Source organism: Pelodiscus sinensis, chromosome 3 (genome assembly GCF_049634645.1).
Source record: "Pelodiscus sinensis isolate JC-2024 chromosome 3, ASM4963464v1, whole genome shotgun sequence".
Taxonomy (NCBI): Eukaryota; Metazoa; Chordata; order Testudines; family Trionychidae; genus Pelodiscus; species Pelodiscus sinensis.
In genome coordinates, this window is record NC_134713.1 from 181,116,424 (window position 1) to 181,131,016 (window position 14,593).

Here is a 14,593-nt window from a genome sequence, read left to right on the forward strand (position 1 = left end):
GGGAGGTGGGAAGCAGAGCTGGCGGGGGGGAGGGAGGGTGCAGTGGCGCTGGCCGGGGAAGATCAGGAAGAGGAACGGGCCAGCAGGAAGCAGAGCTGGGAGGAGGGACGGGGGCCACGGCGCTGGCCGGGAGGAAGGGGCAGCTGGGAGGAAGGGGGGCGAGAAGCACATCTGGCGGGTGGGCAGTGCAGCGGTGCTGGCCGGGGAGATCAGGAAGAGGAACAGGCCAGTGGGAAGCAGAGCCTGGGGGGGAGTGCAGGGGTGCTGGCCAGGAAAGATCAGGAGGGGAAGTGGGGGAGAACCAGCTGGCCGGGAAGGGCGGTGTGTGAGAAAATCGGCCGACGTGGAGCGGGACTGACCTGGGCACTTGCTCCTGTCCCATGCAGGCTCTCGGCGACGCACGAGCGACCAACCAACTGAGGGCTCTTGGCTGCAATTGTGGCCCCGCCTCCCAGCTGCTCCCCCTGCCCATGCCAGGCTTCCGTCTGGTGCGCAGCTGGAAAAATCAGAAAATACTGGACATTGCACATGTCCAGTATTTTCCGGACAGAGCATGCAAATACCGGGACTGTCCGGTACAATACTGGACACCTGGCAACCCTAAGTGTTACAGCCCTAGCTCCTAGGGTGCTGAGGTCTAGTGGCTAGTCAGTAATTTTGGTGGGCTTGGTCATCACCCGGGTGGGCAGTAGTTGGAACAGGGGAGCCCAGACCCCTCCTCTCCAACAGGTCCCAACCTGGGCCCTGTCATTGGTGGGGTTGCCTGCCACCAGCTCAGCGCGAGTCCTACCAGAACACACCAAGCTTAGTTCTGGTTCTACACATGCTTCCCTGCAAAGTTTCTCTTCCTACTCATTCCTCATCAGTTGCCCTTCTCTGAGTCTCTATGGCCTCTCCCCTCGCCACAGCATCCCTGGGTGTTGGGGTCTGTATCCATCTGGCCAGCCATTGCATTATGGAGTGCAAACATCCCTCCCCCAGGAACCAGCAGCACACCTCCTTTCTCAATGGTAATCAGCCCAAACTGAACTGCTCTGCTGCCTGGGATATCCTGGCTCCTGCTGAAGCATGCCCAGCAGAGCTGGGAGTGTGAAGCCTCCCTGTTGTACCAAGGTGGGGCTGATATATTCTGTTACATGGACTAAGGGAGCAATTGGCAGTTATAGATCTAGACGTTCTTATTAAGCTTCACATTTTTCTAAGTTCTCCTCCTCAATAATACCTTGTGGCAAGTAATACCAGGTTATTTGTGTTGTATGGTTTTGCTTAAAAAGTGTTTTATCAGCTTTAAAACGTAACACAGGGGTATATCACTGTGCTGCCTGGGTACAGTGTAGGATGGTGCGTGCTCTTCTTGGTCTTCTCTGCTCTGCCTTGGCTTTTCCTTCCTCTCATTCTTTTGGCTAATGTGTCTTCTCTTGGATACACGGAGGGAACAGTCACTGAGATACCTGGAGCACCAGGGCCAGATACTACTCAGCTGAAATAATTGGCTGGAACTCTATTGTTTTTTATTATTTAAACCAGTTGAGGATTTAACTTTGACTGAGCCCTGCACAGGGTGGGCAAGTAGTTGAGGACTTCTTTAGTAGCCCTTACTCATTGACTTGCACTTGAGCTAGTCATGGGATGCCGCTTGGTGCATATACTTGTACTTTAAAAATGCTTTTGCCGTGTCTCTAGTATCGGTGATTTGAGCTGATCTCTTTGAATCAGCAATACACTCATTTCTTCCACTCTCCATCTAACCATCTAAGCCAACTCCTTCCGTCTAACCTTTCTGGGCAATAAGATGCCACTGTCAGGCATTCTGACAAGGTGCTGCTCACTAGCTCCCTGGCTGCTGAGAGAGCATAGGGAACTGGGTGTGTTTAGAGTAGGAGAGGGTTTGGTAGTTTGAGTGGGCTTGGAAGTTTAGAAGGGATCACTTGGACCCACAGAGAACCCGATGAGGTAATTAGCTTACCAGTGGGACAGCTGAGAAAAAGGTAAGCAGTATAAAAGGGAGCAGAACAAGGGATTTCTAGCTGCTTCTGTATTTGTGATGTGTCTAGTGCACAAGGGAGAAACCGTGACAATAAAGACATTTGGTGAGGTACACAGGTGGATTGTGCGTGCTCTTTTATTCACCCCAGCTGAGTCTATACAGCAGGGTTTAACTTGAAATAAACTACACAAATTGAGTTGTCAATTGCATAGTTTATTTCAAAATAGCTTATTTCAATATTGGGAGTGTCTACACAGCACTTATTTCAAAATAGAGCACTCTTCCTCCAACTTCCCTTACTCCTTACACATTGAGGGTTACAGGAGTTGGAGTAAGAAGTCCTTCAGCTTGACGGTATTTCAACATTATTTCAAAATAACTGCCTGCTGTGTAGACCTGGACTAAGTTATTTTGAAATAATGTTGCTCTGTAGATGTACCCCCAGAGAGCTTACCAGTTTTGCAGATTCAGAAGGGGAAATCCATTGTCGGCCTGGGAGTTATGGTAAAGAAATTCATAAAACCTGGTAACAAACCAAAAAATATTTTAGAACCTTAAATGCACAGATGAAGTGTCCCCAACCAGATATGTTTTATTTTCACAGCATAATCTTTGGTAGTAATGAAAACCTATTAAACTATTCTGTATATCCAGTGTGATAGTTTTGATACAGGAAACCATGGCTGGCTTTGGAAATGCATAAGATAAAAGTTGGAAAAAAAAAAGTCAATACTGGTTCAGATCCATGTTCTAATTTTATCCAAAACCTAAAGCTGGGAATAGGTTTACATAAATAGATTTCACTTGTATTGACTAAGTATTTTTTATTTTTATAAGAAGAACAATCTGGTAGAAAAATTATATAGCTCAGAGATATTAATGATGTGTTACTAATGTAACATTACTGTTTCAGATAAAGAAGGCTGTGCAGCAGGAAGGCTTTGGCAGAAAAAAGCGAGGCTACCGAGAGATCAATGAAATTGACATAAACATGAATGATCCTTTATTTACAAAGCAGTGGTACCTGGTAAGCAAATCAGTAATTTTTAATAAAGATCCTCAGTAGCCAATAAAATAGCCAATTTACTGATACTTTATTCCTTCTTGTAGCACTATTGTGGGAACATACCTACAGATTTCTTATCAGAGCTTTGAATTTTATTCCAAGAGAATCTTTCCTAGGATTTATAGGGAGCCTACTGCATGCTGGGACTGGACTTAGGGGCATGAGCCAAAGTTCAATGACATCAATAGAAAGACTCATTGCTTTCAGGGAGCTTTGAGGTGTGAGCACTCATGCAGAGCAGACAGGATTGTTAAAACTGATTATGTGCCTCAGTATCAAATACTTTGGTTTCAGGAAGACCTCTTAATCACATGGACACAGTCAATATCTCTGTGTGGAAGCTTATTAATGTGTGCTGTGCAGCTGTTTGGAAAATGTTGTTTCCCTCCCAGTGGAAAATTTCAGTTTTTCATCTAAAAAGATCCTCATGGGAATTTAGGCCAAGGAAGAGGTGGGGCTCACTTTACCCAAGACACTCAGCTGGAATGTATGTGTGAGACCCACGTGTTATTACCTCCTCGGGTCTTCCCCTAGCCACGGTTCTCTCCATATCTCCTGGTGAACCTCTTCCACTTTGTATAAATAATTAACTATCGATTCAGGCACACACGCTGTATGTATGTAGCTTGATGGGATTTGGGAAGTCAGGTTCACTTCCCTGCTCTAATCAGGCAGAGTGGGGATTTCAAATGGAATCTTCCCCAGACTGGCTGACTGCTCTAATTACTGGGCTATTGGGTATAAAAGGGCGGGGGGGAGGAGACCACTGCCTTCTGCTCCTGCTCTTTTGTATTGCACCTTAGTTTCCTTGTCAGTCTAGCTCTTTATTTTTTAGATTTCCCTTATTAAATGTGTGTGTGTGTATGTAAATAAAAGAAAATTCTTGATGTTTTAATTCACTGACAATGAACCAAAAATAAATTATTTGCACGGATCTAGTTGAAGATGCAGGTGTTCTGCAATGGAAAGAAACCAAAATGCAAAGGACCTCAGGAGCGATAAGAAATGTGTTGATTTGAGCTATTCAGAAAGTGTTTTGAAACTTTTTTCCCACAGGAAAATGAGGGAGGTTGGGGGTTTTGAGTGAAAATTGAAACACCTTTAAAAAATGTTGACTTTGACAAAAATTTCAGGGAAAAAAAAGCCTAGTTTTAGTAAATTTTCATTTAGGAAATTTTGGATTTAAATTTCAGAATTTCAATATTTTGTTTCAGAATTTTGTTTTGATTTTTTTTTATTTTATAGTTATTTGTATATCATTTCACGACATAGCAGTAGTAGAACATAACATGCACTGCTACTACAGATGTGTCAAGACAAGACAGCAATTTTTTGTATTTCATTTTACTTTTAAAAATTGTTAAGAATAGCTGCTGACTAGTAATGTTTTAAAACATCCTATATTGCTTTCTAGATCAAAGTGTCTCTGTTTCATTATAACACAAACAGATCTATTAAACTATTTCAAATATTGTCTGCAGTGTTGTTGTAGCCAGGCTGGTCCCAAGATATGAAAGCAAAAAGGTGGGAGAGGTAATGTCTTTTATAGGGCCTATTCCAGGAGTTGAATTAGACAGGCGGCTTTTGAGCTATGTGGAGCTCTTCTTCAGGTCTGGAAGAAATCAGTATAACTGTTAACTTTTTCATTACAACACAAACAGAAGACACTTTGATCTAGACTAGAATATAAGATGTTTCAATCATTGCTAAGCAGCAGCTGCCATTAATGATTTCAAAATTTCAGAATGAAAATTTGAAATTCCAAAAGAAAATTAGAAATCCAAAATGAACATTGAATATGAAAATTTTCTTAAAGACTTTTTTTTAATTTCCAGTTTATGGGAAACTTCACAAATATTTGTTTTGGATCCCACATAGGCGGGAGGGGGGAAGAACTCTCTCACCCAGTTCTACTGTTGGTGCTAGAAAGGAAGTGCGGGTATGTCTACACTACAAAGTTAATTCGAACTAACAGAAGTTAGTTCGAATTAACTTTGATAGGCGCTACACACGCGAACTGCTAGTTCCAACTTAATTCGAACTAGCGGAGCGCTTAATTCGAACTAGGTAAACCTCATTCCACGAGGACTAATGCCTAGTTCGAATTAACAAGCCTGCCAGCACCCAGCCAGCAGACCCTGCACCTGGCACGGCTCGAGCCAGCCACCCGCTGCCACCCAGCCCTCTGCCTCTTCCCGGGACCAGACTGGCGGCTCCCAGGAGCCAGCCCAGGTCCGCAAGAGGCAGGTGCCCGCCTGGTCTAGGGCAGACATCGTGGATTCATCCACGACCTCCGCACTAGGCACAGGAAAGTGGTTGTCTAGGGCAGGATAGCTGCCAGCCTGGCCACCCAGGAGCAGGTTTTCATGAAAATCAAGGTGGTCCACTGAGACCCCCAACCCTGAGCCCTGAGCTTAGATTGGCCGTACTGGGTCAGACCAAAGGTCCATCTAGCCCAGTAGCCTGACTGTCAACAGCGGCCAATACTATGTACCCTGGAGGGGATGGACCGAAGACAATAACCAAGCCATTTGTCTCGTGCCATCCATCTCCAGCCTTCCACAAACAGAGGCCAGGGACACCATTTCTACCCCCTGGCTAATACCACTCTATGGACCCAACCTCCATGACTTTATCTCACTTCTCTTTAAACTCTGTTCTAGTTCTAGCCTTCACAGCCTCCTGCAGCAAGGAGTTCCACAGGTTGACTATTTGCTTTGTGAAGAAGAACTTTTTGTTGTTAGTTTGAAGCCTGCTACCCATTCATTTCATTTGGTGTCCTCTAGTCCTTATAGTATGGGAACTAATGAAGAACTTTTCTTTATGCACCCTCTCCAAACCACTCATGCTTTTATAGACCTTTATCATATCCCCTCTCAGTCTCCTCTTTTCTAAGCTGAGAAGTCCCAGTCTCTTTAGCCTCTCTTCATATGGGACCTGTTCCAAACCCCTGATCATTTTAGTTGCCCTCCCCTCTCCCAGCCTCTCTCTTCCCCTCTCCCACCTCCTTTTCCCAGTCTCCCCGAGTTTTGTTCAATAAAGAGAGTTTCTATTTTTGAACACACATGTCCTTTATTTTGTACATCAGGAAGGGGGGCTAGGGAGGGGTAAGTGGAAGGAGGTGAGGGAGGAATGGGGTATGAGCCCCCGATGGGGAGGACTGAGCTGGCTCTGCGGGCTCCTCGGGGTGGAAACTCTCCTGAAGCCTCTTGATTGACCCCCCCTCCGGATGGCAGCCTGCGGCAAGTGCAGCCGGGCTGATGGCCGAGTGCTGTGATGTGCCGAGTGTGGGCACTCAGGGCACTCTAAGCCAGGACTGCTTTGCAAGCAGGGAACTCCTGAGAACTGTCTGTCCGGGGTGGGGGTCGGGTCCCTTTAAGCACAGCCCTCGGCTAGCCTGAGACAGCAGCTCCACGCTCTAAGTCCTAATCGAATGCCCTACCGGCACTGCTTCCGGCCATCCTTAACCTCGGTTCAGGGTCCACTTAATGTGGACATGCTAGTTCGAATTAGCAAAATGCTAATTCGAACTAGTTTTTATGTCTAGATGTGCTAGTTCAAATTAGCTTAGTTCGAATTAACTAAGTTATTTCGAATTAGTGCTGTAGTGTAGACATACCCTGAGGGATGTGGTGGGAGTTCAGAACATGTCTAAGCAATTCAACATAGTCTTTGAAAACAATGTTTCTCACAAGTAGAGGTTATTATTTATATTGTTGCATGTCCTCAGTGAGAATATATTTGAGGTGAGATTGATCAGATACCTTCAAACATTTGACCAGTCGGTTGGTACAGAAGCATGCTATCTAAGGCCCTAATCCAACAATGGAGTTTGTGTTTAAGTGTCTGAATAATCCCATTTGATTTCATTGGGACTCCTGACATGCTTAAATGCTTCTGTGGATTGGAATCTAAGGGCCTGATTCTGACTTCATTGGGAGTTCTACCCATGGGAGCCTTATGACATCAGTGCTGGCTCCCAGTTGTGGGTTTATTTTTCCATCTGGTATATTATATAAATATGAGCTCCAAGTAAATGAAGCATCTCTCACAAAATATATATGCAGTAGGTTCTAAGCAGAAACGCAGTCGCTGTAGAACATTGGCTATGCTTGCACACATACCCATGCACACAAAAGAAGTCATAATAATATTCTTCTGCTTTTTAATTGACATATTAGATCAATACTGGTCAAGCAGATGGGACCCCTGGACTTGATCTAAATGTGGCTGAAGCCTGGGAGCTGGGATACACAGGGAAAGGAGTTACTATAGGAATTATGGATGATGGTAAGTGTATATTCCAAGACATATAAGACAGTTTTAGAGTTTTAAATAGCTTACCTGGTATAATCTTATGCAAGAACATCCAAACCTTAAAGAACTTTAAGAAGCCCCTAATTATTATGAGTCATGCACACATAGGTCTTTTATGGCTCAGTTCAAAGGCCATTTGCTGAGTGTGAGGACTCTCATTTGACTTCAGTGAGCTTTCAATGGGGACTTCAATTGCCTTGCATATAGTAGATATAAGAGATTTTCCCTAAAAATATTGATGATGTACAGGAGAGCTGAAATAATATTTTCTCACTAGATCTCCCTAGTCACCTGCATACTATGTAAATTAGTAGTTTAAGGTAAAGTGGAATTGGGAGAAAAAACACAGCACTTGGTAAAAAATACAGCTGTACTTTGCTTGGATTCATCAGTGTGTCAAAAGACAAGGTACGTACAACAAGTTCTGCTGGTGAAAGGTACAAGCTTTCGAGCTACGCAGAGCTCTTCTTCTCATGACTTGTGACCAATGAAAATAGCTTCAACAACACTGCAAATTAAATACCAGGAGTCTCTTAAATTTTCTCAGCACTTTTCAGCTAGCTGAATTTTATCTTATGTAGCTGTGTACATTTGCCATGGTAGCTAACAATACTAAAAACTAAGTGAAAGTACTGACACCAGCTGTATCCTCAGAGATCCACTGGGATCTGTCCCTGTTCTTTTTTGTCACTGTGTAATATGGCATGACTCACTGCCACAGCCATTCCTGCTGGTCACTTTGGGAATTGCACTTCAACCCTTGAACACCCCCTTTCGGCTGACGTCTCGCCCGCTGTTACTTATTATTGGCTTTGCCATCTTACGTCAGGGCCCATGTCTTTTCTAGATGGTGGCGATCTCCCCTTGGGGCATTGCCCTGCTGCAGTGCCCCCACACTCTGGGGTCCTCCCCCAACCCCCTATGCCCACTTTGCCTCAGTGAGCCTACTGTCAGTTGTCATTTGGCCCCTTCCTTTAGCTTAGGGGCAAACTGCAGTCTCGTCATTGGCGAGGGGGTGTGGACCCGCTGCCTTTGCCTACCCTGGCTGTCCCCCTGCAGCCCTAGTACCCACAAGCCTTGCTTCAGGCCCTGCAGCCAGGGAGCTTGCCTGGACAGAGCTTCTCAGCTCTGCTTGCCTTTTCCCTAGCCCTGCTCTAAGTCAGGAAGCCTCAAGCAAGAGTGAGAGAGACTTTCCTCCTCTCCCGGAGCCTTTTATTTATGTTGCCTTCAACTGGGCTCTACTTGGCTGTAGCTGCCTCAGCTGCTTGCTCCATAGCCCTAGTCCTCTCCCAGGCCTGGGTTTTAACTCTGAAATGGTCAGTATGGGGCAGATGCTCCGTCATCCTTCCCCCCTTTTTCATACTTAAGTGAGACAACTGGATAAATAGTAAGGCACATTGGTTACTGCAGTATGTGGCGCACTCATCGCTCTCTGTCTCCTTTTCATTGGTCCCATAGAGCGTGACCTGCATTTTCAGAGCCTGGACACAATTGCAACCTGGGTGACAGTGAGCTTGTTGAAGTTCAGTCTACATTAGGCTGCTGAGGGAATGCTAGTTAGCTGGAAGACACATTTAGGGCACATCTATACTTGCCTCCTACTCTGGAGGTCAATTTTCTAGCATTCGATTTAGTGAGTCTAGACCCGTAAATCAAACCCTAAGGGCAGCCCCCACTGGTGTCCATACTCCTCCTTCTGCAAGGAGTTAGGGAAGCCAACAAGAACATTTGCTCCCATTGGCCTCCCACTTTGTGGACTCTGCCAAGGCTCGGCTTAAGATAAGATGAATCCAGCTGTGCCTTTTGCTCTCCTACATTTCTATGTGCAAAATGTGTCGCTGAAGTTGTGTACCTTAAGCTGACCTTCTTGGTCTAGTATGGACCAAGCCTTGGAGAGTGGAGCATGGAAGGAATTTTTCCCTGAGATCAACAGATATCCTGTGACTATTCTAGCAAACTAGTTTACTTCACCATACTAGCAGATTTTAAACAAATGTTTGCTGAAAGCCAATTCTGAATTTGTAAATGTGAATATTTGCATTTCTAGGCTGAATGCACAGTTTGTAATGATATTTAAATGTTTGCAAACAAATCTGATCTTCCATGAAAAATTCTATGGCACTGTTCATGGGAACAAACACGCTTGCCCCATTGTCTTCCCATTTCTAATTTAGTTAATATTCTGCCTACTTAATTTACCTCTGAAGTGTCTAATGGCTACACTAGTTTTCTTTCCTCTCCTACACTTATGTAATAACACTGTATGCTATTAGGGGTTGGATCCAAAATCCACTGAAGTCAATAGTTGTTCAATCAAGACTTTAAAAATTTGCTGTTTCCTTAAGAAGAGGTGATTGCATGTTAATGGTGGATGAAGTTACCTGTGTATCAATATATACAATACTAGAATATAGATATGTTTGTAAAGCATTTTAAAATGCTTTCAGATGAAAGGTACTACATAAGTGTAAAATATTACTAGAGCTACCACTCCTAACCATATATGATCCGATTTAAATACTTGTCCCACATTTGAATAGTGGGTACTTAGTCCAAACAAGTTTTGAGACAAGCATTATTCCTTATTAGAGTTTTTCTATAGTAGCAATAGTGGTTTTGTGGTCATTATAAAGTGTTGTAGGGGTTTTGGTTTGGTCTAGTTTTTTTTAATGGTAACCTTTGGTTTATGTGCTGTCTTTTTCTTATTGCAGGAATTGATTATCTTCATCCTGATCTTGCCTCAAATTATGTAAGTACGCACTGACCTTTCCTGTAAAATGTGAGGCTCTTTATTGTTTTGGTCTGCCTTTCATTAAAAAAATGTTTACACGCTGAATAGCGGAACTGCACAGCTGAGCTGCTGATCCTGCAGATGATAAATTTTACATAGAAAGCAAGTAGTCTAAAAATGGGACCTGGCAAAATGCCAGGGAATGAATGATACAGTGACAAAACTGTGTGGAGGAATGCTTGCGTAGCCTACCTTTAAATAAGCTGCAGTTTGTAATATCGAATTTAGGACAGAAATGAGTAACCTGGGAATTGGCGCTAAATCTTGCTGTTAAAATGCAGAATTAACCTGTTACATGGAGAACAACAGAGATGCAACTACCATGGGCTGTTGCTGGGCTGCAGTCTGTTCACCATGGCTGTAGTGTGTATGAGAGTTAGAAAACTGTGGTAACAATATACTTCATTTACAACATATGATTAAATTCAGTGTTTCAGAGCATGCCCAGCTGCTCGTGGATTGTGTGTTTGCAGCATAATCAGACACTGTGTACAGTGTAAAACGATTGTTTCTTCAGACTTACCTTTAGTTTGCCACTCTCGTCATGGGCCGTTACCTCTTATATTCTAGACTCCATTCTCCTTGTCCTGTCATCTCTGACATTACTACTGTCTGCCTGCTTGCTTCTGCTGGTGCCCTCAGTGGCCACTTTCTACATACTATGGTTGTTTTTGTTGTCGTTGTGCAATGGGACTCAAAGAAGTGTAATACTGATGTAGTGCTGGAGTGATGTAATACTGTGTAGTGCTTACATAGCCAGTATTGCCTCTTCCTTGAAACCACACACACCATGGTTTTAGCTCTCATTGTATATTTCTACTTTCTGAAAGTTGTTTTGAAACATCTTTTTGCCAAGCATACTTCTCCCCTTCATTACACATAAGGGATTGGTTCCATGATCTTTGTTATAGGGCTGTATGACAGAAGGTTGTGGGGTTTTGAGGCACAGTTTAGAGGTTAGAGTGCTTGGCTTCCTGACCCTGTTTCTGTGTCAAGGTGTCTCAGTATCTAAGGCAGGGGAAGTAGGAGGACCTAGGCCCTCCCATCCCATCAGGTTGTAGTCCAAGGCCCTCTGTAGGTTGCCCCAAATAGGGGACCTCCAGCAGCAAGACTGTGTTCAGTGCCCTGGACTGCTTCCTACTTTTGCCCCTGTTGTCCAAGTGCCTGTGCTGGGTTGTCTCTTAGTAGTGCTCTGAGTGGCATCTTGCTGCATTCCCAGATTCCTCCAGGCAGGGCAGCCATTTTGCAGGGTCAAAACTCCCACAAGATCTCCTTGTTCAGTCACTCCGGTTTCTCTCAGGCTAGGTATCCCTAGGTCTCATTTTCCATCTCCTTTGGCCAGGAAGACACTACTTGCATCCTTGGTGACTCTCTAGGCTGGCAAACTAGTGATCCTTCCCTCAGGGAGGGAGGCAGCTAACTCCTGCCTCTTTGCCTGTCATCTCCAAACTGAGCGAAGCTCCCTCATTTTCTCTCCCTTCCAAACCCAGCATTAGCTGCAGGTATAATGGGGCTGAGCTAGCTGGGACTAAAGGCTCTCCTTTACCCCTTCCATGCTGGTGTGTGATTCCTCTGCTTCACCACAGACTATTTTATGTATGGAAGATGTGAGAGAGTTCAGTATCACCGTTTTCTTTCAATACTCAGGGTGAAATTCACCCCAGCACAGAGGCCTGGCCCATACATCTTACTTAAACTATATTTTGTAGGTTTAGCCAGGACTTGAGAGGCACATAGCCCTTACTCTCTGCGCCAGGGTGCAGTTTACAATAAAGTAATATACCAAAACACACAATGCACTATGCCTATCTCATGGTCCTGGTGAAACAAAAGACAGGACTATGCAGCACTTTAAAGACTAACAAGATGGTTTATTAGGTGATGAGCTTTCGTGGGTAATCTTTAGTTATCCAGCAAGCTCACTGATGTCATCTCTGTTTCATATTAATGAGTTGCTGTGAAAGGTAAAGCTTATAGCCTTGTCTTGTCTGTATCTGTAGTCAGCTGTAGAACAAATGGGGAGAAAAGTGATTCAAGTTTCACAAAGGATTTTGGTATTTCAGAGTCTAGTTTCATTCTGATGTGGGACAAACCCCAAAGATTTCAGTCCCCTGTGAAATGGAATGGAACCCTGACTCTGGCCTGGTAAGCTAAATGGACTTTGGGCGTCTAAAAACCTCAGCGGAGCTGGGAGCCATAGGGGCTGCTGAGAAGCTGGGTGGGAAAGCTGGCAGGAAACCCAGCAGGTAGGATTCCATCAGACCTTGGCCCCACTTTGATAAAATTGAACATCTTCATGTGATGTTTTGATTACATGTTAAAATGAACCAACTCTAATCAGCTGTTCCAAATCACTCAACATGTAGCTCTGCTAACAATCTCAACCTATCCCTGGCATTTTCTCCATCCATTACACAGGATAACAATTGCCATTCTTTTCAATGGGCTTATAGCTACTGTAGTGACTTTTTTCCCCCTGTTGTTTAATATTGTAAGCTGTGGTTACAAAGTTGATGAATTTGGGAATCACGAAAGCAACATTGCAAATCCATTTGATTTCCAGGTGTTATTAAAAAGAAGATAGCTAAAATTAATGGTTAAAGAAATTGTAGAAAATTATTAAATCTAATGTTTAAAATGAAAATTCACGTTACATGGGTTTAGGGGAAAGGCTCGGTACATCTGGATTATCTAAAATTAAAAGTCTTGCTTAGAAAGTCACAGGATACATACAGTACATAATCAGCATTGAGCTAGTATTACTCAGATACACTGGCACAAAAATCATAGAAGAGATTATACATTTATTCTTACTTAGGATTCTTGTCAGCCAGGTATTCTTAAAACATTTTCAAAATCCTCCAATGCCATTTAAGAGAATAACAAGCACACATGATGGATGAAATTCTGGCTCCATTGAAATCAATAGCAAAGGTCCTACTGTCTTCAGTGGAACTAGGATTTCACCCAGATTGCGTAGAAGAGGGAGGCTTCCATGAATAGCAATGCACATGGAAAATTGCTCATCAAAGATTGTAAAGCTCAAGGTGGTCAGTTTCACACCTTATGAGTCTACTTAATGACTTGATTGCAGTTATTAAATCCGCAGCTTTAACTACAACGTGCTTATCCCAAATCAGTGACTAAATTGGAAGTTTATATAAATTGAAACAAATACAATTTTCTACACCAAGATGACCTTTACACGTGTGTTTTTTTTCATCTAGAACCGAGTGAATAGCATATGTTATTACTATTAACCTATCATTTATCCAGCAGTAATGATGTGGACAAAACATAAAAAGATGTCTGTCTCTAAAAAGCTTATGCTCTGAATATAGGTATAAGGTGGGTGAGGTGGTATCACCTAGTGGTCCGACTCTTGCTGGTGAGAGTGAGGAAGATGATTTGGCAGTGACATCTTTGATGGATTGCAGGAAACAAGCTGGGCAGCCAGATTGAGAGTGAGTAGGTTAGTGCTAGGTAAGAGATTTGTTTGTATGGCTGGAGGGAAAAGGATGGAGTTTAGAAATGCTGTAGTGGAAAACCAACAGTACCAAGTGACAGGAGTGTGAAGGGGAAGGGAGGAGGGAGGGAGAAGGAGCAGATGAAAGTCACCTTGAGGTAAGTAACAGAGAGAAGAGGAATTGCCAGTAGCGATGGAGAAGAGAACAAGAGGGAAGCAGAGGGCAGGAAAGACAAACACACAAGAAAGGGCATGGTCACTGTCTGACAAAATCACCCTCTAAAACACAAGCTTGATCCATTTAATATAAGAGCCTAAAAACTCTGAGGAATGAATTGAAATAAATAAGTCATCTTGTTTAAAAGATATTGCAGTGCTTCCACACAAAATGCAGTCTATATATCTGGTCCTCTGTGTGCTATATTCAGTATTAAATAGCTTGAGATACAGGACATGGCAGAGTGATTATTATATTTAAGCCAACTGAGAAAAAGCCATTTTAAAATGTCATCATTTGGCACAAACATCCTACTTTCCTGAGTGCATGTGTATACTTACCAGGGATCAGCAATGCAGCAATTGATCTACAGGTGGCCAATTTAGAGGGTCTAGTGAAGACCCACTAAATGGACTTCAAATCACTCTCCTATTGACTCTGGTACTCCACTGGAATGAAACACTTAAGGAAAATCAATGGTGACCCAATGAAGTGTAGACATCATGATAGGTCAACGTAAGCTACATTGACTCCAGTTGTGTATTTTAGGTTGACTTAGTCCCTGCATTTTAATTTAAAGCAGGTTCCAAAGATTTGGTTTAAGCTGGATATAAAACCAGATTTAGATCTAAAAACCAAATTAAATTGCACTGCTGGAACTGGATCTCTCACATTACCTGACTCACACAAGGTCCATAGTCACTTGTTTGTGAGACTTTAGAGTTCTTGAAAACAAGCCCTCAGAGTTT

At 43.4% G+C, this 14,593-nt stretch overlaps 1 protein-coding gene across 2 annotated transcripts in view; it reads left to right on the forward strand.

Annotated features, from left to right (window-relative positions):
- The window catches only part of PCSK2 (proprotein convertase subtilisin/kexin type 2), a 195,680-nt gene that overhangs the window by 89,550 nt on the left and 91,537 nt on the right, over window positions 1–14,593 (forward strand). Inside the window, exons 3-5 of one of the 2 annotated variants that reach the window (XM_075925556.1) lie at window positions 2,901–3,014; window positions 7,235–7,343; window positions 10,082–10,119. In XM_075925556.1, coding sequence (XP_075781671.1) covers window positions 2,901–3,014; window positions 7,235–7,343; window positions 10,082–10,119 — 261 coding nt within the window. Of the gene's footprint in view, window positions 1–2,900; window positions 3,015–7,047; window positions 7,120–7,234; window positions 7,344–10,081; window positions 10,120–14,593 lie in introns of those variants that run through there. The other variant, XM_075925557.1, reaches the window with a different exon arrangement.